At 35.4% G+C, this 23,928-nt stretch overlaps 1 protein-coding gene across 8 annotated transcripts; it reads left to right on the plus strand.

The window, feature by feature from the left end:
- Positions 1-325: 325 nt before the first annotated feature.
- On the plus strand, positions 326-23,597 carry LOC139992701 (synaptic vesicle glycoprotein 2B). 8 transcript variants are annotated; one of them, XM_072013823.1, is made up of 13 exons: positions 326-1,335; positions 5,513-5,795; positions 7,053-7,200; positions 7,275-7,455; positions 7,537-7,858; positions 7,957-8,115; positions 8,186-8,274; positions 11,055-11,219; positions 11,289-11,408; positions 11,486-11,869; positions 11,959-17,361; positions 18,153-20,335; positions 20,561-23,597. In XM_072013823.1, exons 2-11 carry the CDS (start codon positions 5,529-5,531, stop codon positions 12,137-12,139), a joined length of 2,016 nt encoding a protein of 671 aa, XP_071869924.1. In that variant the 5' UTR covers positions 326-1,335; positions 5,513-5,528; the 3' UTR covers positions 12,140-17,361; positions 18,153-20,335; positions 20,561-23,597. The 8 variants fall into 8 exon arrangements, with proteins under 8 accessions (XP_071869924.1, XP_071869923.1, XP_071869926.1 ...); XM_072013822.1 differs by having other exon boundaries at positions 18,153-19,269; positions 19,356-23,597; XM_072013825.1 differs by having other exon boundaries at positions 11,959-17,002; positions 17,108-17,361; positions 18,153-23,597.
- The last annotated feature ends 331 nt before the right edge of the window (positions 23,598-23,928 follow it).

Consider the following 23,928-nt stretch of genomic DNA (forward strand, 5'->3'; position numbering starts at 1 on the left):
GCCATACTCGGCTAAACAAAATTTTCTTTCTGTTTAATTTTAAACCCATTCATGAAAAATAACATACTTGAACATTCATGCTTTAAAAAATAATATATTTCAATATTTTAATCATAACTGGAGGAAAAAATTGAAAAAAAAATATATGTATATAAACCTAGATGGATGGTGGATAGGTCGACAACCCTTGCTAGCAAAGGGTCTAGATTTGGAAGACCCCAGTGTATGAGCCATTCCACAAACACTCGTCGAGTTGACGTCGAACAAGAATCGAGGGGAGGTATAGTGGTGGTTTCGCTATATAGAGCGAAGGTGATTCTAGCTGCTCGTAGTTGTTCCCTCAATCGATACACGCGCAGTGTTGTTTGTCTCATACTGTGGAAATGTTACCGAAGCTACTTGTTTTTTACGGGCATCGAAGAAACGTCTAACACCAGGATGCAAATATTACGAAACCATTCTAACGGGATATTAAACGATAAATGTGAGATCGTGGAGATATAAAGAAGTTGTAAAACGAATCTATTATCGCGAGAAAGGTTCGAGGGGTTCTTGTATCAGCGACTTGCCGTCCTATCATTGATTTCTAAGACATAAACGCCGCGCGCAAAAAACCGAAGGTTTTTAACGTAACATGATTTTTTCTTTTATAAATTGACAAGCATAATATAAAAGTGTGAATTTTTCATAATTAATTATAGATTCAAAAGATTAAATCAACGTGAATTTTTTTCTGTGGGAGATTCGTTTTTGAGAAACTGCCGGCTTGAAATAGAGCTAATATCAGTGGCTGAGGCAATGCTATATTAATCAAATACCACGAGATTGTAATTGAATTATAGTTTGTCGAATTCGTGCAAGTGATCCATTTTGAACTAAATGAAATTCGACTTAAATACTAATATTATTTCAACCACCGTTTGGTATCAAGACGTTCCTAAGACACATTATCGTACTATACAGTGATACGAACATGACGAGGAATCGTACTTTAAACGCATAATGTTGTGTTATACGTGGTAAACAGCTGTTGTCACAGTTTCTTCAGAGACAACTGATACAAAAATACCGATAGCAGCTTTCATTTCAAACCTACGAATATTTTATCGTGCAATCGTGAAGCGAGTGTATACCGCACGTCCATCGTCTTTAACGAATGAACAATTGGTTTGATCTTATGTAAAATCGATAAGTGGACGATCAACGACCAATGTTTTGGATTCAACGTGTTAATTGTCGTTGAACAGCGGTTAGGAAATCGAGTGATGGAGAAACTAGTCGGTAAAAGGAACGTGCGGAAGGAGTTAAATTTCGCGGAAATCTTCTATTAACCAGGTAATACGACAAAGAGTGCTACACTATTGAAATGAGTTATTTTAATGTACGAACACCTAGTCGGGTTCTCATTGAAATTTACATACGTAGACACGCATGATAAGAAATATACATCGCGAATTCTGTACACTGTACACGTACAGTGAGTTACAAAATTACTCGAGAATGTTACAAAAGTATAGAAAATAATCAGAAAACAAAAGAGATTTTAATACTGAGGCATACATAATACGTTTCCTTATTTGGAAATATAGTAATTTGAACTGGACTCTGACTGTGAGACAACAAACAAAGAAACGTGTCATAATAATTTTATACCTATTTCCACGTCGTAAAATCGTTGGTACGCTTAATAAAAGTTATTACTCTGATAAAATGAATGCTTGCTAAAATACACTTTTTGTCTTAGAACTTCACCGTTTTTTTTTTTTTTTTTTTTTTCTATTTAGTATTGATCTTACTATTGTTTCCTAAGTAATCATCTCTGCTCTCATTTGAGCAAACAAAAAGAATTGGTAATGTTTAAATTCTTAAAACGAGAAATCATGCATAACAATAAGACTGTTGTCACGCATGACAAATAAAGATAACTTGTTTATGCCAGAAACGTATAACCGGGTCTAAAATGACCGAAAGAAACGTAGCGGAATTAAATATCGAACCTATTACACTATATCTCGGTTCTCAATCATCTTTAAATCAGATGCTTCTATTTACTAATTTGCGATAATCGTAACAATAATTTTCCCACTATTTTGGATTTGTGTGAGTAAATTTGTGACTCACTGTATCCCCTAATCACCAATTAAATACGATTACTGTCGACATATTTATCTCTGTGCGTATCATGGCGATTTACGTATGTTGCGCACGGACGACGACGTATCCATGCGAATATTAAAGCAAACCGAGTAGGGTGCTTACAGCAGTCAGAGACCGACCGCGCGATATCCGACGAGATTCGCGAAATTTTCTGTCATGCGTCATAAGTGCTACAGAAATTCAACGAGTGCTGGTTGGAATACGTCGCCAGGCGGCCACAGCTTCTGTTTCCTATCCGTTGGATACCAACACGATATTCGCGTAATCGTAACAGTCGACCCTACGCTGCTAGAATTCGTGTATGGAAACATTTGAACGACATTAGTCCGTTCAGTAGAAAATACACGCGTATGTACGTGTACCATGTCATGTAACAAAGGGGCTTACGATCTAATCTAGGATTTCAGAAAAGAGAAGGAGCTTTTCCATATCTTCTTCATCGGTGAGGAAAATGAACGTTTCATTTAACAAAGTTTTCCTTTTTTTAGAGACCAATTAGAAGCGAACGTCTTTAGAAATACGCCAGAGAAAAATTGCATTTTTATTAATTATTCATGTTAGAAATATCCGTTTTCAAACAGGTTTCCGAAGAAGAAATAATGCATCGAATTTAAAATTAGGTTTTAACAAAGACAAATACACTTATCGTTTAGTTACTTAATAACTAATAGCTTGTGAAGAATCTTGTTTCGTATTATGAATCTTGGAGGAGCTTGTTTCATAAAGAATATATCAAAATTTAAAAGCTGTTTTACCGAGCGCAAGTACATTTATCGTTTAATTAATAAATAATTAATGGCCTGTGGGGAAAATTGTTTACTAATTGTCGGTGGTAGAAATAAATTGTTTCGGATGGTTTTGTAATACACGTACGTTTAAAATCAGTTTTACCGAAGGCAAATACATTGATCGTTGATTGATTATTTATTAAAGTAGCGTATTAAGCACACGCAACGGAATATAAAGGAATTAAAAGAAGAATTTTCAGACGTGTCTCTTAATTTGTTTGAAATCTTTGTATCTGTTTCGTTTTTATGCAATTCACACACGGTATATAAATTGAACGTACGTACGAATAGATATGGCTTGTTTTATCATGAAAGTGTCGACAAATATTTACCTTTCTCGAAAATTTCGTAATTCGATTGACAAGTAGTGTTCGTTAACTTCCTACTACATCGAACGTTTTATTACATAGAATTTCGTAATAAGAATATTTTCTCGTGATAACTGTAACTTGCTAATTGTTTAATAAGCACCAAACATACGGTATCAATCGGCATAAAGGTACAAAAGAATGCTATTATCTCGTAAATTTCGAACGATTAAGTATAGGAGAATGAACAAATATCGCGTGTATTATAAATATTCCGTATTCTCATTGACGTTTATTACGTGATTGTTCCATGTCCGAACACGATGTAGCACGATCAACGAAAATTATAAATTTATGTCCCGTGTAAGTTTCAACGATGGAAGTTATAGACGATTAGATCTATATACGCGTATGAATATTTTAACTGTCTCGATTTTTAGAACCACTAAACATAATTCAGTTGGAAAATGATATAAATGTAGCTAACATATTTTTTTTCGTGTGCGTGTTAAATACAAGAAATAATGGATAAGAGCTATTTATATAGAGACCTATATTTATCTAGAGAATTGTTGTGATTTTTCAAGTCCACATGGTATTTAATATCGTAGTTGTACGATAGGAAATTCCAAAGTTTTTAACAACATTTTCTTCTACTTCAGTGAAATGAAGTACCGAAAGTACTAAATTATGGAATATCTTTTTATATCTAAAGTATCTGATTCTACAAAATAATATGTAATTACATATCGTTACTATAAATTAACCTTGTTTACATTTTTCATGTTATTTACAGTTTTAATTTTTTAATTATTTAATTCTTCTATTCTAAATATTCTATTCTTCATTCGTTCGTCACTCATAGGATTACCTTCTTTTCTAAATCCCTCAACTATACTAAAATCAAAAATACTTTGTATTGATATTCCATACATACATTCAAATTTCTACACTCGCAAATGTTTTCCTCTTTTGCTTTCTATCAATTAATCATCTATCGGTGAGGAAAGTGAATGGAAATAAGATAAGGAGAAGTAAACGCGTGGGAAGGAAGATATATCGTTGTGCTGGAAAAAAAGAGATAAGGGGAAAAAAGCGAGAAAAATGTCAAAGAAGCGATACAAAAGGTTGCGGAAACGTAGACTCCATTATACTTAACAATGCCCACCTCGTCGACGTTGACGCAAGGTTGACATGTGTAGTTGTGTATATTTAAATAAAGCTACGTGCAGTGCAGACCCTATCAGCGAGCGTTATTCGTAGGCGTGCATCATGATCGACTTGTATGAGTGAACACGAATCGATAAATTAGCGTGTCGACGTATGTGTTTGATGACACGTTCCGAACCCGTCTAACCGTGATAATAAATGCCTACGAAAAATGCATGCTTCGATGCCAATCTTTAATGACGTCGTCGTCATTGACGCAGGATGAACATTATTACGTATAAATAAGATTTTTCCAACGTCTTCGAAAGCCTTTCTTTACGTCAGACGAACATCCTTTTAACACTATGAAACTGTGAAAGTTGTAGTATCTCGTTCCTTCATCCATTAACGTGTTTTTCAGAAGAAAGAAGAGGTCTTCCATATTCTATAGAATTATTAATAATTAATTAATTTTAAAAAGAACACCAGGACAACTATTTTCCACTTTAATACTAGTATTAATATGTAGTGATTTTTCCTAGTAATTTTATAGATTTGCGACAATAATTTTTAAAGACTTTTCATGATATTCATTAAGTATATAGGTAAATGTGTTTCCCCTTACGTTATTTGTATTTTTCCATGCAGATTTATGGTCATAAGTATTAGGATACCTATTGTTTAAATTCATTGAGAATGAAATTGAAAAATTCAACGAGTGAAAAGCGTTCAATTATTACTAAACATCAATAGGTGTTCTAATGCTGTTCTAACGATGTTCATTTCGTTATAAACTTTTGCTACAAGTTTTATACTTTAGTCGCTGATAGATCTAATGTTAATGGTAATCTAGATAAACTGCGGATGTCTGTGCATTTATAGAAAACTTTCAATGCAAAATGTATAGAATGCACATAACATATAAAAATATAAAAATATCTAAAACATAGCATTTATCTGGAATTTTCTGCTTAAATTCCATTTCTTCATTTATGTTTATAAATACCGAAATTAGTCGAAAGCAATCTGAAAAGTTGTAATAAATGCTATAATAAATTCATACGTTTGTTGTTGTTTACGTGAAGTAATAGGCCGTTGACGATGTTGCAGATGGTTTGTGGCAGTGATGCCCTCGTCGGAGGAGGAAAGCCAGTGGCTCGTTGGCAGCGGGGGTGGACCCGCATCTTCCAGCGGTGGCACGATATCCGGAACTGGAGAACGCACGTTGACCAGTAGAGGAGGATTATACACTGAGGAGATGACGTCTCAATCGGCGAATACGAACACCGCAGGTGCGAACGCGGGTTCAGCCGATTCCGCTGAGCATGATCTCATTGACTCGACCACCGATGCAACACTTTTAGCACAGTTTCACGAAGACGCTATCAAACAGGTATATACGATTTTACTTCTACTTTTCCTCATTCGCATTACTTTGAATAATTCGTTGATCGAACATTGTGAACTTATCCTTTAACGTTTATCGAATCAGATTTATGTTAACCGTATTTTTTTATAATTAATATCGATCTTGTTTCAATATTATCGTAAAGTCCTTGAAGAATTACGAGTCATTTTGTTTGCTGAAACAAGGGAATATAAAAATTCGAGAATCATAGTTAGATAATAGTGTCTATGTTGAAATGAAAAATCGATATCATTTCGAGTGAACGTTATATTGATTATACAATTTCTTATTAAATTATCGTTTTAAAGCCTTCTTTTCTCGAGAAAGAAGAATCTATGATAGATAAGTTGCATCACTGATTCATAATCTTAGAGTGTCTATCTCCAATTACAAGACATTTAATGCAATTTTGCTCGTACAATATTAAATTAGCGCTGTGTTCACACTTCACTTCACGTATTAACGGTAACAAGCAATTTTATCCATATTGTAAGCGATAAAATTAATAAAAAATTACAAAGTTCGAAGAGTTTCGCCACCAATTGCTGCATCCCTCTAGAAACTTCTATGTAACAAAAATTTGAATTACAATCGTAAGCAAATTGCGATTATCGAAAGATATCGAAGCATCGATTATCGATTGATCAATTTTTAGAATATTTTTTCCAAAGTACGAAGCGTAGTTACAGACCAATGAGCTCATACAAATTTGAAATCTGTATGTACATTGGCTGCTGCATCTTTTTCGACATATCGAAATAAAATATTAAACTTTGGTTAATCGAACAACAAAAACATAACCTATAGTAAATGGCGTCCTTTTTAGCCAAGTTAATTTCTTTAGCTGTTTAATTACCCTTTCACTGCCAGTGTTTAAAACTTTTTTAGAGTTTCAATATGGATGAAGTTTTAGATGAATCGATTGTAAAGGCAAAATATGAGTCGAAAGAGATACCGGGCTATCTGAATGATTTCCCAGTAAATACATTTGTTTTCCATAATTTATTTGGAGGTTACACCTATATTTTAATCAATTGAAGATATTTCAGTTTATATATTATTTGTGTTATTCAAATGAATTTAATAAACAATAGTACAAAATAACTGCCTATTTATTGTATTGTATTGTATTGTATTGTATTGTATTGTATTGTACATTGTTTAGTAATATATATATATATATATATTGTCATTTGTGCCATTCCTGTATAATAAACTACTAAAATGTTAATTGTTTTTCAGGCTGGTGTTGGTTACTTCCAAGTATTGGCTGCTCTGTGCACAGGCTTGAGTCTTGCAGCAGATACTGTAGAATTTTTTGTTGTACCATATATTTTACCAAGTGCAGAGGTTGAACTATGTATTGAAGATAATGAAAAAGGATGGCTCAGTTAGTTTTTATTTTTACCCCTTCTTACAATGTATGTACTTCTAGATAAATATCCTCACATCTTTTTATTTTAGGCAATATTACTTTAATGGGCCTTGCGCTAGGAGGATTATTTTGGGGTGGCTTAGGAGACAGGATTGGTAGACGCAGATCTTTATTATCTGCAATGTCTGTTCATGCTTTATTTAGCGGTGTAGCCACTTTTATGCCAACTTATGGAACATTTATGTGTGCTAGATTTTGTTCTGCAATTGGGTAAGGAATTCCTATTGTTTTTTGTATTTAGGTGTACTTTAAGATTATTTGAAATGAACTGTATATCTTATTTCACCACAGAGTAGGGGGATCTTTACCACTAGCATTTACATATCTCGCAGAATGTTGTCCAAGATTAAGCAGGAGTAGATGGATTGGCTTATTAGTGGCAGCAGGAGCACTGGGAGGTGTATATGCAGCTCTTTTAGCATGGGCAGTGGTTCCTACAACTGGAGAAATGGTAGTTCTTGAAAACAAAGAACACTTCAGTGCTTGGCATCGCTTCCTTTTACTTTGTTGTTTACCTGCATTATGCTCTACTGTCGGGCTCATTTTCCTACCAGAAAGTACAAGATATTTGGTAGAAGCAGGCAGAGATGTAGAAGCAATGATGGTTTACCAGGTATTTTTTTATATCTATGTACAAGATAGATATATGTAATAAGAGATAAGCAATGTAATAAGATAAAAAAGTTGATTGAAACTGATGCATCTTTTTAGAAAATATACAAAAAGAATAACACGCGGAAAGGTGCAACAGGTGCACAATATCAACTTTCTGAATTAGAGCTTCCAACTAAAAGGCCTCGTGGTTTGGCACCTCCATCTCCTACTAATCATACTAGTGTTTTGGCTGATATAATTTATTCTATTGAAGTGGTATGGATATCTGCATATTTTTTTATCTTACATTTTTGGAAACTAATATTAATTTTTATTGAATTTCTAGTTTTGGAATTCCTTCCTGGAATTATTTGTATCGCCTCATTTGCGCGTCACGATAGTGCTTATAATTATTTGGTCAACTGTATCATTCGGGTATGTAATTACATGTCAGTAATTGTTTGTTTTACAATATTGTAGTATCGTAAATACTGCTGTTAATTCGTTTATCGTCCCTTAGAAACCCCTTGTCTTTTGTTTTAGTCTCATATCTCTTGTCTTAGCCCCACTACGCACATGCTCAGCAACCGCTTGTTTATAATTCGCTCCTCAGCGATCGCTTGTTTACAATTCGCACCACACCCCCCAGGCCCCTCGTCCACGATACTACATTCGGCCATAGCTGACAATCATATCTGCCCTCAGATGCGCTCATCATCGCTAATTTCACCCACATCACTAACTTCAATAACATCCCACCATTTCATGTGATATTCCGCAAGACTTTCACCACGCGGTACGGCCCAAGGAACTTCGACTGCAACTTCAGCCCAGGATCACCCTGCGTCCTTTCTTACGCCTCTTATTAAACGTCCTTCGCCAACAAGAAACCAGATTAATAGCTCGACTTCGCACTACCTCAAATTTTCTCGTAGCTGCCTCGTTCTCGCTTTTCATTTGCTCCTTAAAACTCGCGCTAGGTCTTGTTTGTTCGACTGTACAGTTCGCACGATACTCTGTAGATCCTGCCAAAACTTCATCGCAACTGTCCGTGTCGTTTCCACCCGACGCTACCGCGGTTATGTGCGTTGTGATAGACTTTGATAGATGATATTAGATAGATGATAGACTTTTTAAGCTAGATAAGATGGTAAATTAGTAGACCTTGAACTAAGTCTCCTGGTAAATTCTGATTGAGACTGATCTATTATTTCGTCTTCCTGAATTTCTATATCTACTTTAAACACCTCCGGGAGTCTATTACAATCTTTGTTCTCTACTTTACGAATAGAAATGTTTCCTTTCTTTATGTTTATTTCGACGGTATTCAAGAAGTCTGCGCCAATTATCAACGAATGTTGCATCACGGTGTCTGAAACTACATGTATTTGTTATAACGTACGACTCATCGTCTATCAGAATATTCGTCGAAAATTCTCCAAGTGTACAACTTCTTTCGGGACCGATACCGCGAAATTCAACAATTTTTTGACCTAATCTGGACGCTCCAATTCTCACATACTGATCCGCTCTCATTAAAGTTAGTTCGCTACCGGTGTCTATCAGCGCGCTCAATTCCAAATTTCCGATCTTAACGTCTTTACCTCGCTTCGTCTGTAACAATCGCCACGCATTAGAAACAACTTTATGGGACTCGCTCAGGTTGTCGCACTCTCTTAAAGCACACACTTAAAACACAGTAGATCCTCTCGACCTATTTGGACATTCTGCACACTCATGTTCTTCGTCACCGCAATTATAACATCTCGTCTTCTTCACATCTCCAGATTGCCTGGGCTTCTTGTTCTTCTTAGTTTTGGCCAGCTTCACAGTCGATTTTGCTTTGCGACACTTCTGTTCCTCGTACACGATTAACCTTTTCCTTATCTCTTTGATAGATGCAACACCGTACAGTGTAGACTTATTGCTTTCTTCATCTACTATTCCGTCTACAATCTATTCCACTTTCGCCTCCTGTTCCATATCAACATGGCTGGCTATTTCAAGCATGCGGTACATATAAGCCAAGGATGCTTCGTCACTTCTCTTTTTTATTTCACTCAGTCTCTGATGCACTTGTCGACTATTAATCTTTTTACAGAATTCTTTCAGCAGTCTTCTCGCATAGATTGTTTTCTGTCCCTCCGACCACATGCATGTATTCGCTATTTCCTCGAACAACTCGAACCATCGCTTGACATTTTCGCCTTTATCACCACTGAACGACTCTAATGCGTCTTCAACGTCTTTAAAGCTCAATGTTGAACCAACGCGTGCCTCTCGATAGCAGTCGTCACAGTTCAATGCCTCTCTTGCATTCTTCCACATCTTTTTTACCATCTTCATTCTCATCTTCATCGTTAATTTCTTCTTCTGACGATGTATCGTAGTTTTCAACTAGCGAGGCGTGTTCTCAACTCTTTCGCCTTCAACTTCTCGAGATTCTCCTTTTTATCTCGATCAAGCTCAGCTCTCTGTGCGCTTCCTAAGTCTTGTTGGTCAGTCGATCCTTCACCACCCGTCGATCCCTTAGGATTTGATTGTCCAGCCCTACACGCTTGATCCAGCCTGGCAATCAACACTGACCTTGCACCAGATATAAGCAAGTTCATCTGCGCGAGCTTATTCCTCGATTCCTCCAGCGTCAATTCCTCCTCTCTTGACAATCGTTCATCTTCAATGCTTGCCATCATAGATAATGATTCAACTCGATTTCAACACAATTTCACAATTTCTACACGAATAGTTCTGTTAAACGTTTCGTTTTCTGTCTTGTTCAATCCCGGCACGAGCCCCCAGTTGTAGTATCATAAATAATTATGATTAGTTTATTAATGATAAATGGATTAAACAGATGATAATTAAACAGAAAACAATGGTTATTAAACATGAACTAATTGCAACAAACGTATAATAATTAAAACAACTAGATAATTAATTAACAATTCTTGTCAACGCAATCCGCACTCTCTGGCTTCTCAACTCCTACTGCTATTAATTCGTTCATAGTCCCCTAGCAACCCCTTGTCTTTTGTCTTAGCCTCATATCTCTTATCTTAACCCCACTACCCACATGCTCAGCAACAGCTTGTTTATAATTTGTACCTGAGCAACCGCTTGTTTATAATTTGCACCTCAGCAACCGCTTCTTTACAATCCGCACGACACCCTCCAGGCCCCTCGTCCACGATACTACAATATTATGATTACTTTAGACTATATGGCCTTATGGTGTGGTGTCCCGAGTATCTCAAACTTATACGCGCCACGGAATATAAAGCTCACACAATAAAAATTTTTGGGAGAGAATATAAAGATCAAACATTCAATGGCTCTTTAGAGAATTGTCAATACAAAGATTCGACATTTTTAAATTGCAAGTAAGTAGTTATAAAAAAAGTTTGTGAAATAATACTGAACTAAATTGTATATGAGCATTTGTGTTTCAGATTTACAAAAATGGTATTCAGTCATGTAGATTTCGATAATTGTACTTTTCAATCTGTAGAATTCAGTAGCATAAAGTCTAGTAAAACTCATTTTACAGACAGTGTTATTGTACACTCGAAGTATGTATTCAGAATGTTAATATTTAACAATAGTACTTCTTTCTTGATATAAAATAATGATTGTCTATGGCTTTTAGATTTGTAGATACAGATCTATCCGCACAAGTCTTTACGAGATGTAAGTTGGAAAATAATACGGAATTAAGTTTAAGCGGCCCCTGCCCGACTCTCGATTTGGATTACAACATTTACATAGAAGAAGCTTTACATGGTCATCTCGTTGCTCAATTGGCCTTCGTGCCTGCTGCTGTTTTAGCAGGATTAGCACTCACTGTGCTTGAACGGCCAAAAATGATTGGTATTTCATTATTCCTCTCATCAGTAGCTGCTCTGTGTTTAATTCTAGTGGGCACAAATAGTTCTGCAGTGCTTGGCTTCGAAGGTGGTTTTATGGCAGTGTTTGCTATTGCTTGGACGTCTCTTACCTTGGTTACAGTTGAGAGCTTCCCTACTCATTTAAGGTAAATTTCGTTTTGATTATTATTTCATTCAAATAAAATATATATGTAAATAAAAAATGAACTAATAGTAAGATATATCGATTTTATAGGTGTACTGGTTTCGGTTTTGTAGCAGGTGTTATAAGGCTATGTGGTTTAATAGGAACTACAACTTATAAAACTTTAGTTGGCGCACCTCTAGTTGCGCCTGCACTGTTAACTGCATTACCGTTATTAGTAGCTAGTGTCGCAACATTCAAATTGCCTCACACGCATACAGTTTTTTTATAAGGATTGCGAGTAAGTGGGAAAAACGCAGATGCAGTATAAAAGACGTTTTTAATTTGTATTTTAATGGATCACTTGTGAACTGCGCTAATGTTTTTATTCAATATTTTCACATGATACGGAAAATCTCGTGATTCGTTATGAAATCCAAAAGTTCGGTTTCTATCAGGAACGCTTGGACGAAAATTATATAAGGTGAAACGTCCTGGACAAGTGCAAACTTGAATTTGCAAATTTAACAACTAATGTTTCTTTTTTTTTTTTTTGAAGTGCGCCTTCGTACAAAGTGACATATCCTAAACTAGTAAATGGAACGATAAATCGTGGTTTACACAAATATTTGAGTATTTAAAGCGCACAGATGTTAAAGAGTAGCCGTCTCGTACGCTAGGATATGGACTTTCTACAAGATTTTAATACATGTGTTTTAAGCGATGACGAAGGTTATTGTTATAGCAGAAAGATCTTAGGGAAAAGACAAAGGACGTACGGAGATTTAATATTTAAATCATGTTACATGAAACCTCATGTAGAAATTGTATTCACTCCATCTAATTTCAAAGCCATTGTACGACTCATTTTCTATAGAAAAGAAGTCGTAAGATGCACATATGTTTATAAAGCTATTTTAATAAGGCAATAGCCATGAAACGTGTCAATTGTAATGGATGTTAAGAGTGGAAGTTGTCATCCATACTGATACGTCAACACATAACAAGAAAATTAAACACTAAATAATTTTGCTTACTAAAAATGCATTTGAATATTCAGAATAGAAAAATATGGAATGTTATTCATAGTGCATAGATCTTACTTTTGTTTATAATTAGATTAGAGAGATTATGCATGATCCCAAAATTATTACATTTTAAGCAATTCGATCGAGAAAGTTTGCCAAGGACAGTATCGTGGAAATTTTTATATTTACTATTGCTATATACGCTTTTGCCATTTGAGAAATTAAATATATATGTATACATATATATTCTAAGGAGGTAGATAGGGAACCTCGAATCAAATAATAATAAATTCTTTCTACTATGAAGGGAAAATATTCGAAGAAAGACATATTCGGTACTTTTGCTTTTCAACAAGATCAAGCAGCTTACATTCACTCTAGACGCTAGACTCGGCTAAGAGGCATTATCCATGTAATTCATGTAAATGCTGCCGTTCGAATCTTAAATTCCCTCAAACTGAAGACTTTAAACTCGAGAGATAGAAGCTTTAGCTTCATTTATTATAAATCCGAGAGATTATCGCCTCTAGTCAACTTTTAATCATCTTTAAGCTTACAAAATATGAATAAACTATAAAAAGAAAAATGCGTCAATATTTCTAACACTTGTAATCGAAGTAGAGGACATTATTTTCTACAAAATCATGAATGTACACTAATATCATCTTAATTGTAAAGATCGCTAATTACGTTTTGCAAATACTTGGCTAGAATTTTACTGTCATTGCAGGAAAGATACCGTGATGACATGCCAAAGCTGAAAAAATACTGGTTCCTCAGAACGGATAACTATTTTTAGGCAATAAGAACATAAAATAAGTTTTATGACTATTGAGATATCTCAATCTTATCGAAACTTAAAATATATTACTAAATATTTAAGGAAGTTTATTAGTGAGATAAATACAAACTGCTGTTGGCAAACTTAATCACATAAAAATCTACGTCCCATCATGGTTAGTGAATTTTTCATATCAAATTGTTGGCATCTAATTTAAAAACACCAAAAAAAAAAAAAAAATGATGTTAATGTTATGAATCGAGCGCGCTATAGCTATATCGTCATTTAACAAGAAGTAGAAACGTGCGCAAATTAAAATTGTTTTATTACTCGCACAAGTTTTCGTATAACAACTTTTATCACGAAGCAACAACGTGGTAATTTTAGTGTCTACAAGTACTGCTGCTCGTTCCTACTTCCGCAAATTGTATTTGTGAACTTGATAGTGAAACAAGCCTGTGCTGGTATTGCAATACACAAAATTAATTACTCGTATGGATAGAATAACTTTTTGCATTTGAAACAGTAGACTTATGTTCATAGAATTAAATGTTTTTAACGTCTTTGATTTTAAGGCGATATAATATCAAAGTTGGTAGATTTATAACTGATTATCATAGAAAGTTTCCAAAGAAATCTTTGTTAAAAAAAGCTTGCCAGCACATACGGTTTCATATGATTAAATCTATACTGCTACACTATTAAATTCATCATCGCCCGTAGATAATATATTTTAATCGACATATCACTTATGAACGAGCACTTTAGATTCGTAGGCTTTAATTAGACTATCAACTAAACGTATTTAGAAATGTGTACCAGGAATCGTAATGATGAAATTTCAAGTCGGTAAAATAGCGGTATACGTATACAAGGAAACTGCTAGATAGTCATTGAAAGTTGAGGATTTCTTTTAGCGAATACGTTTGATTATCAGTACACGGATTGATTATCAGCGGATCGAACAATGTAACTGAGTTAGATTATGTTTTAACATGGAAAATACTCGTGAAAGTTATTCGAGTGATATTTAGTGCAATGTTGTATCGTTAAGTATAATTATTATTTTTATCTTGTTGGATAACTGCACAAGCATAAACGAACGTTTTCCTTATTTTATTATATATGGAGAACTGACTTCGAGAAAAATTAATTAGTAAGATATCCAGTTTTTTAATTACTGCATTACATTATGCAGAGATACTATATCATCAGTGTACAGTGTTTTCTTCTGTACTCGGTAGTATATTTTGCAGTAGATATTTTATCCCCTTATTTTATTTTATACAGACTGAAAATAAGGATCAGTTGATAATCGCCGTATCTTTTGTTTGTTTTTACAACATAGACTGTTTTTTAACTTTTAAATGTGTAATATTTAATTAATTAGAAAGACATGAATATATCGTCCAGTGATAGAAAGGAAGAAATTCAAATTCTTCAAGACTTAATTCTGGTTGCGCTTTCTATCAATTTCTACGACATTTTAATAAGCACTTGATTCTGTTTCAGAATAAAACAATTGCAATCTTTATTTTCACTTTCCAAAAAAGACATTTATCGTACTAAATTGCAAATTATAATATTTATATGTAGCGTTTTTAATCTATACCTGTTTTGCATGAAACTCATTAATGTTCTCACAATTGGTTTGTTGGTCGCATATGAACAATTTCAGTCATTATTATGAATGAAAAATAATATTCATCAAATTATGCAACCAGTACTTAAAAAAAGTAAATTACAATACACTATTTGCTAATACCTTGACTCATTAAGAAATATTAATTTGAAACAGTAGCGAGAGTATTATGTGCTAGAACATCTGTTTGAACACTTACATAGAACATTCAGTCGATTTAATAGAGACTGTTAATTATAAGATAGACTCAAAATAATGAAGTAACTTTTCCCTTAAACATTCGAGCAATTGCATTAAAAATGTATTCTTTTTCTATGCTTTAGTACATTCACAAAACAGAAACAATTCTTTCCTTTTTTAATACGAGTAAAAGTATTTAATTTTTTGTATACGAAACATTTTAATATTTGAATTGCTGTTGTGGAAATTACACGGACCTAAGTCGGAAAAGTCATTTGCATATTTTTTTTAAAGACATTTCTGACAGTTTTATTTTTTCGAATATAACAGTGGCTGCGATTTTTTGAGTAGCTTTTTTTCGAGGGACCCAACAACAGAATGTAATAGAATAGAATAACTCGATGCTTTGTACGAGATACGTATGCGGAATTAATAATGAATCGATTAATTGGTATTACAGCAATACATATGTAAAAAAGAAAAAAAAAATTGTTGAAACGGTCGCAATTATAGTTTAAAGTATATATATATATATTTATCTCGCAATACTTTTAGAACACTCATTTTACGACAAAAATTTGTATATAATTTGTAAGAAAAAAATCGACATGCTCTTGCAAATTTCATGGCAATATGTAGTAAATTATTCGTAATATTAACTGTCATAATAATTATCATTGTTATTAATGTCATGTATGGCTCAGACATTTCAATTCAATTCGATCTCTCGAATCAACATAACTTGCATAATTAAAAAAAGGACATCAGGTTTCGAGAGAGCTTCAATATTATTTTTTTTTTTTTTATAATATCGACGAACATAGATATGTTTAGAATTATTTAAAGGAATCATAAAGGAAGTATTCGAAAAAAAGATGCGAGCAGTTGCAATTCGAAAATCGAATTGGACAATATCCAGATACTATGTATGTATATGTATGTCTTTTATTCTACTGTAATTCTATCAGAATTGACCGAAGTATTCAAAAATAGTCGATCATGAAAATCCAAATTCATCATATCCTGTACTCGCTCAGCTTTTTAAGTTAGTAAAAAATATATTTGAAGCGATCGGAGTGAATTTATTACCGATATGTGTGTGTTAACCTTCTACTTATTAAGTTTCTTTTGCTATTATATCAACAATTCAATAAATAAGAGAATAGACGACGGGAACAGATGAAGTAAGTTCATCGATTTGTTCAATCATATTTATTGAGCGATTACTTACCTCATAATTGCGAGGATTCTTTCTCTAATTTTTCAGACGATTTTAAACTATACAAAAGTTGGCGGGAGATTGTAACTATAGTTGTTGCTGATCCGCCATTTGTATCGATGGAAGAAGGTAAAGAATCGATATGTCGGTATAGAGAATATTTTCTTCTTTATCGACGGCAAGTTTTGAAGAAAGTTATTTATCGATTAATTTTATTAATAACAATTTTTTAATTCTCCCATAAAACAAATATGGAGGATTATTAAAACACATAAATGTATCATACGTCGTGGCTAGTTAATAAGGTACAAATAATTACTCTTTTACAAACAAAACAAACGTATAATGCAGAACAATAGTTTGTACTTTAAGTAATCATTAGAAACCAGACAAGTCATTATTGATTATAGTAGATGCAAATGTTTAAAGAAGTATTGCCTATACCTGCAACGTTCCCTTGATATTTCTTGCCGATTATCGACCTTGAGCTTGACCTTGGGTGTGTCCTCGACATAAGAAGAGTAGTACGAAGATAATCGTGTCGAACGAGCCCTGACCTAACCTATTCTAGGCTATGTCTCCGTTCTTTATATACAGACAAAGCCTAGGAGAGGCTAAATCAAGTTACTCTGTCCCGTGGAAACAAACATCACATCTTCATCTCGTAAGTATTTTGCTACGCGAATTTTTCTTATGTACTTTTTCGTGTTATGTCATATTCGAAATAAATTCTTTTATGAAAATAACCTCTCAGGTATATTTTCCTTTTTCCACGCGATTGGCTATAAAGGAAAAGTCAATCTTGTTGGCATACGCAGATTTTTCGAGAGAGCTCTTTTTACGACAGTGCCCCGGACGGCACAAAGAAAGCGTGTCATGCCTAAAAATAAGCGAGGCACGCAGGTAGATGTGAAGAGGTCGTAGGGACTGGGAGGGAATAAAAAAAAAGGCAAAGGAATTGCACAAGAGCAGCGATTTGGTATTCAAATCGTTAGGCATGTTCCCGCCTCTCTCGCAACACAGGTCCTCCTCCCGTAGCAATAATACGAAGGCCTCCTTCGTTTAAATGTTTTCACTTCTTGTTCTTCTTCTACCTCCACGTTCTCTATCCTTTGCCCCTCCTCCTGTCTCTTAGCGTTCTCTTCTCCAGCCGTCTCTTAACGTTCAATCTCTTTTCCCCTTGTCGCACTTTTTACTCAATCACCTTGCATTAATCTGCATAGAATTATCGTCCAATTTTATGTAATTTTTTTATAATGTAACAAATAAACCAAAGTCATTATTCTTCGGTTTTCCAAGTTGTTAATTGATACGGAGAAGAAGAAAAAGAGAGGCAACAATATCGAATCTATCGAAACACTTTCAGCAATGCTTTTATACGACTTCAATATTCGCAGGAAGAATTCGATCAACTGATCAATTCGCACTGATATCGAATTACTCGTTCACTTTCAGAGAGAAATATTCTCGAGAAACTTCAATGCGAGAACCAAGCAGAGACGTGGAGACTTCAACGACCGCACGTGCAATGTCCGACTAGCGCGGTTACACGAAGTCGGGACCATCGAGGGAGGCTAGTTATTTCGTATTTCCGAATGTTTCACTTTCTCCTGTGGCATCCGCGCGCTATGAAATGAAGCTGTTCCACATCACCGTCTCTGAGAAATAAATGAAACACCGTCTATGTCGACGTTTCGTCACGGCTACGACCTGCACAGTCGCTCAACCGGATCCTGAACGCTCACCAGAAGAAAAGCTTTCTTATTTATCTGGAACTGGAGTTCTCTGTATCGTTTCACACCGTATAAACTCGTAAATATTAAACGCGTCGACTGCACTGCACTCGTGGCAAAGCTGTTGCGCACTCTCAGTGTCCACGCAAAGTCGTCAATGGAACGGAATTGGTAATAATTTCCCACTTGGGTAAACATCACGCTGATTAATATTCGCAAATGTATTCTATTCGTTGTAGGATCTTTCTGACGATCCTGGCTTTTCCCGCGTGTCATCGCACATTGCACTGATACTAGCCGCGTCACAGACAGTCACACGAAACGGAAAGAAAGACAGTCATCGGTATGCTGACCGAAAGAAGTCTGCCAATAAGTCGGAAAAGACAGTGAAAACTCACGTGTCTCTCGAAAGGTAAAGTGCAAGGAAGCGGCTAACGAAAACGGTGATTGGTATACGTGGCACCGGATTGGCCGGTGCGGTGGCATACCTTGACGACACGCACGGTGTGTGCGCACATCGGCAACCTGTGCACCCACTAACCACTAACCGCCGAACCACGGGAGGCCAAGGTGTGCGCGCGCCAGGATAATATATGTATCTACGTGCGTTAACCACGTGAGAGCGGCCAGCATCTTTCCACGGGGCCTCTCTGGTGGGGACTTAACCTATGGACTGCTCTTTGTCTCCGTCTTTCTCTCGCATAAACCTTGAATCCTCGGGAAATCGCTGGAACTTTAATATATCAGTCAATTTCAATGCAACCGCTGCGCTGCGCCAGTTACATGATTTTCTTCTGTTCGATACATTTTTTTAATCGATCAACATTCGATGTTTTGCTGTAAGGAAAGTTTAAAAAGGTTTTTCTTCGTTTCTTAATTATTTCTCTATCTGTATATTTTTTTCTTTTTTCTTTTTTTTTTTTAGAATTACATTGTCCGGAGAGGAACAATGCGCCAACGTAAATAAAGGACAACGGCGTCCACAAATTATAGCCTTGTTTCAATCTGTTCGATCTATAAACGGAGATCTGTTTTTTTTTTTTCGCAGCAAGACCCAACCGTGACGATGTCGTAGACATACATATTTGTTTCGGCATAGTACGTTTCCTCGCGCAGTTAGCATCGCTTTTTATCTTCATCATTGCACTGTCATTTACTTGGCATGGTAGTTAGCGTCGGTGTCTTGTTTGCCAAGGTAGGCGCTTACTTTTTTATTCGCCACCCCGTAGACGGCGAGTTCTCACTCAACATTCCCGGCAATCTCTGATCGACGAGTTTTTATGAAGGTCGTACGAACTACGTGAGCCTACCCACTTACCCAGCTGCATCGCTAATGTACATGTTTATGCTATTTGTGGCCGTTTCAGATGCGCGAAAAATGCATGCACGTTATGGGCAAGTTATATGTAACATAAAACAACAATGACTTAAAGGCGTTAATGATTTTATCAATTTCTTACGGTATCAATGCGCCCTGTGTTCGCAATTTTCGTCTAGGATATTCAGAGAATAGATTTTAAACCTGCGAAGGAAATCGAAATTTCACGCAAAATAGAGATAAATAGAAATTTGAACAAGACATAGCTCCCGCGACCCTCTCTTAATGATTGTCAGTGATCCATAAGTTCTTTTAGGATCACAGAAATCTTTAAATGAATTCTCCATACAGGAATTCTGTGAATTCTTCGTGAAACATCAGTTTCCGTAATGATTGCACGAGACATTGATTAATCTATAGAACAAGATCAATTGGATGGTCATATTTCTTCCGAAACATAGAAGCTGTTTTATCCTCTTGCATATAGTACCAGCTTGCAGTCATCGTGAGACTTTATTTCGCAATTGGTGTTCAGTATTCCGAATTCTCATTTGCAACTTCGAAGATTAAGATGGCGGCGGACTACGGTAATTTATTAACTAGTCCGGCAAGTCAAACCTGTTGGTTCCCTGCCGATATGTTTTGCTTCTTGTGTCTGAACGCGAAGTACTGGTGTCCTTTGATATGTTTCTCCAGAAAATTGTCTCTTAATTCTTTATTTTCTATTTTCCTTCATTTACATCAATGCTCAAGTTACCGTTGATCATTAATTGTACAAAGATATCATCTAAAAGATATCAATTTTATTACAGGATATTCATACGAGATGTCTCATGATTCGAATCTTCGCCCAGTTTAAGCCTGGCTGACAGTACCAGGATTTTTCTATTGTACGATACACAGCGTGATTGCCACATTTTTACTAAAATCTTTATTTCTCCAATTTTAAAATAATAATTTTCACATCCTTGTCTATTCACTGTAGATTAACGATATTATATTCCAGAGATTATCATCAGTCAAGAAACTCGCAAGAAACATGATACCAACCGTGTGGAATAATACCAATATCGATCGTTACATCTTTGCATAGAAGTATGATTAAAAGGAAGATCTTAACGTCAAAAGTTGGAAGCAGATTGTAAAATGTGCTGCAGCGCATATGGTTTTTCTTAAGTGATTGATATTCGACTCGCGTCTCCTCGCGATACATGTCTCCTAATATTGCAAAGACTACACGATATAATTTCCAGACGTTTATTTGGATTCCATGGATTCTTCCGTTGTGCTCTCGGCTCTTAACGGTTCGATATTATGCCGGTACTGTGATTCGCAATGGCGATCAGCCAGTGGGTAGGAAATTCTCCAGCAGTGACGTAAAAAGGTAGTGCCCGGGGGCATTTCTTTAACACGGCGCCACCCATATAAAGCCCTCCTTTTGTGATCGTACGAATCAAAACAGGCTGTCTTATCTTTTAATTCCTACATTTTTGTCAGTTTGATTTATTATCGCGTACTATTCTTTCATACCTCTTTAGTTTAATATCTAGAGATATTAATCTAGTAACAGCATCGACGTTTAATCGATGTATGTCTGAAAGTCTGCTGTGTATGCAGATGACCCTGACATTTATGCTGATGCATTTCACTTGTGTCGTGTGTATGCTGAACATTAACTGTTGCTCACATCGACGTAGTCAGCTTGCTTGGCTCGCATGGCTTCTAAATGAGTTTGTCTCTTGTATAATATTTCTTGCTTAATTTTAATACGATCCACAAATGCAACGTTTTTATTCTCTTCTTCGCGTTACATATCGTATACGATACAAGTAATCACGACACAAGCAGAGAGGAAGCAATATGATTTAAAAATAGTGTTTCGTATTTGATAAGGACACTATAGGAATCGAACGATTCCCTTTGTTGCTCATGTATTCGTGTTTGCGTATCTCTATCAGTGTATTGACATTACCGCGACGAAAACGAACAAGAAAACCTGTTTAACGTACAAATATTGAGCAGCTACTAGATTCCTCTTACGCTTCGTGTAACAGTCGTGACAGTAACGCGAAAAGGCATGAATATTAATCGTGAAATTTGCCGAATGTCTGAACCTCGTTTCACGACAACTTATATATATATATATATATATGTATCATGCTGTAATTATCGCAATTTATTCTCGACTCGAGACGGGCAAAGTATACGGATGTTTTAATTTCCATTAATGTTCTTCTCAACATCAGGAGATGTCCTGTCAAATCGAATTCCATTCGGTGTACAGAAATTTCTAATGATTGCTTCTTCGACTCGGATGGGAAATAGACTTTTCGATGTATTGGTTATAGTAAAATATATTTCAAAACTACACCTAAGGCATAATCTTCCGTCGGAAGATAAGATTATACGACTAAAAATAAATTATACACGCGGAGCATATGGTACCAAAAATTCTGCGATAGCCTACGGTACCAAGATTTTATTAAGATTGGCGCCTTAAGGAATGCAAGTTTAACGGATCATCGTCGACCAGCCTTCTGCTCCTTCTTCTTCGTCTTCGCTGTTTCCTTTCTCCTCGACAAGATCCTCTTCGATCCATTTGCCCGCACTTGCGTGTTGATACACACCGATGCAAACTCTTTTACATATCGGGCACAAAAATCATCGTTTTAACAAACGAAATGCAATTACTATTGCTAGAAGGTAGTCGTGTTATGGACAACTCATTGGTTGAAAGATTGTATCGAAATTTACACTTATTGCTATTGTTATTCGATACTTGTGTATAGCGTTACTATTGGTAAAAACATAAATATGTTAAAATAATATGATACGATAAAATGGCAAAACAATTCAATAAAAAGTTAGCGATAGATTTTGGCGATAATTTATTTTGTAAAACGCTTATCTTGAAATTGAATCTGTAACGATAATAAGTTCACACTAATAGAGCGCATCGGTATTTATAGATTGTAGAACTTCCTGGCCATTGATTCTATTATAATGCTGAGACTTTCGAATATCGTAGATGAAGTGTGAAGATGTTCAAGCTTGAAGGTCGTTTACCAACAAGGACATTCTTTTGAATGTTTCATGGTGATCTAAAATGGTGAGAAACGCATATAGAGATTTACACGGATACGTATCTCCAATTATTCGGCATTACTATGTAAATTCTAACTTTTTCTCTTATTGTTCCGCTTTTCTGCTTTTTGTTCGTATTTAATGCAATGCTTGATTTTCAGAGGATTAAGCGTCTCATCGGTAGAAATGGATTTAGAGATTTTCGATATTAATATTAGAAAATCCTTTCGTTATTTGTATCAAGTAGATTTATTCAGGAATTCCTCGTAAAGTTGATCGCAGCTCGCAGCTCTTGCGAGTTCATAAACGTGGGCGTGAACTTTTCAATAAAGCCAGTCTCGTTCGGATACTTGAACGCGTGTATCGGGATCAATGACACGCCCGCAGATTCCCTGAGGTATCCTCTACGAGCTACGTAGAGGCATCCTGTAGAATTCCAACCACCTTCCTCGACTTCACAGCAGGACCTACTGGTTTCTATTTATATACCGCGCGAGACCTTGCAGCTTACAGCTTGCGCGCTTACGGACTCGGTTCCCGACCTGTGCAAACCGCTATCGCGACTCTATACTATCCTCGTATTAAACGATTATTTCCTTTTCTATATTCGTGTAATGTATCTTGTTAATTGATCCGAATTTATATTAATTAACATTAATCGTATTATTCATACAGTTGTACATGTACTTGCTGGACAATATCATATATAACTTGTTGAATGTTCAATTTACAATGAGAATAAAATTCCTTGTAAGATGCTACTAATACCAATATTTATACCAGTACTAGCCTTTTCTTTTCGATTTTCTTCGTACGAACAACTAGCGAACACCACGGAGGAGTTATATAGTATATATACTTTTAAGGAATTCTAGTAGAAGATGGAAGTACGTAGCCAGACAAAATATGACAAGTAAATTGCGATAATGTATACAGTACTACAATAATTGATAGAGTGCCGCAATAATAATTTATTTTCCTGTCTGGTATTTAATTTATGATGTTTCTTGGAATTATTCATTATTGACGAAAAAAAAAACGAGGAAAAAATAAATATTAAGTTTTTATTTATACTGTGTCAGTATTCATTTTAGAT

Source organism: Bombus fervidus, chromosome 12 (assembly GCF_041682495.2).
Source record: "Bombus fervidus isolate BK054 chromosome 12, iyBomFerv1, whole genome shotgun sequence".
NCBI lineage: Eukaryota > Metazoa > Arthropoda > Insecta > Hymenoptera > Apidae > Bombus > Bombus fervidus.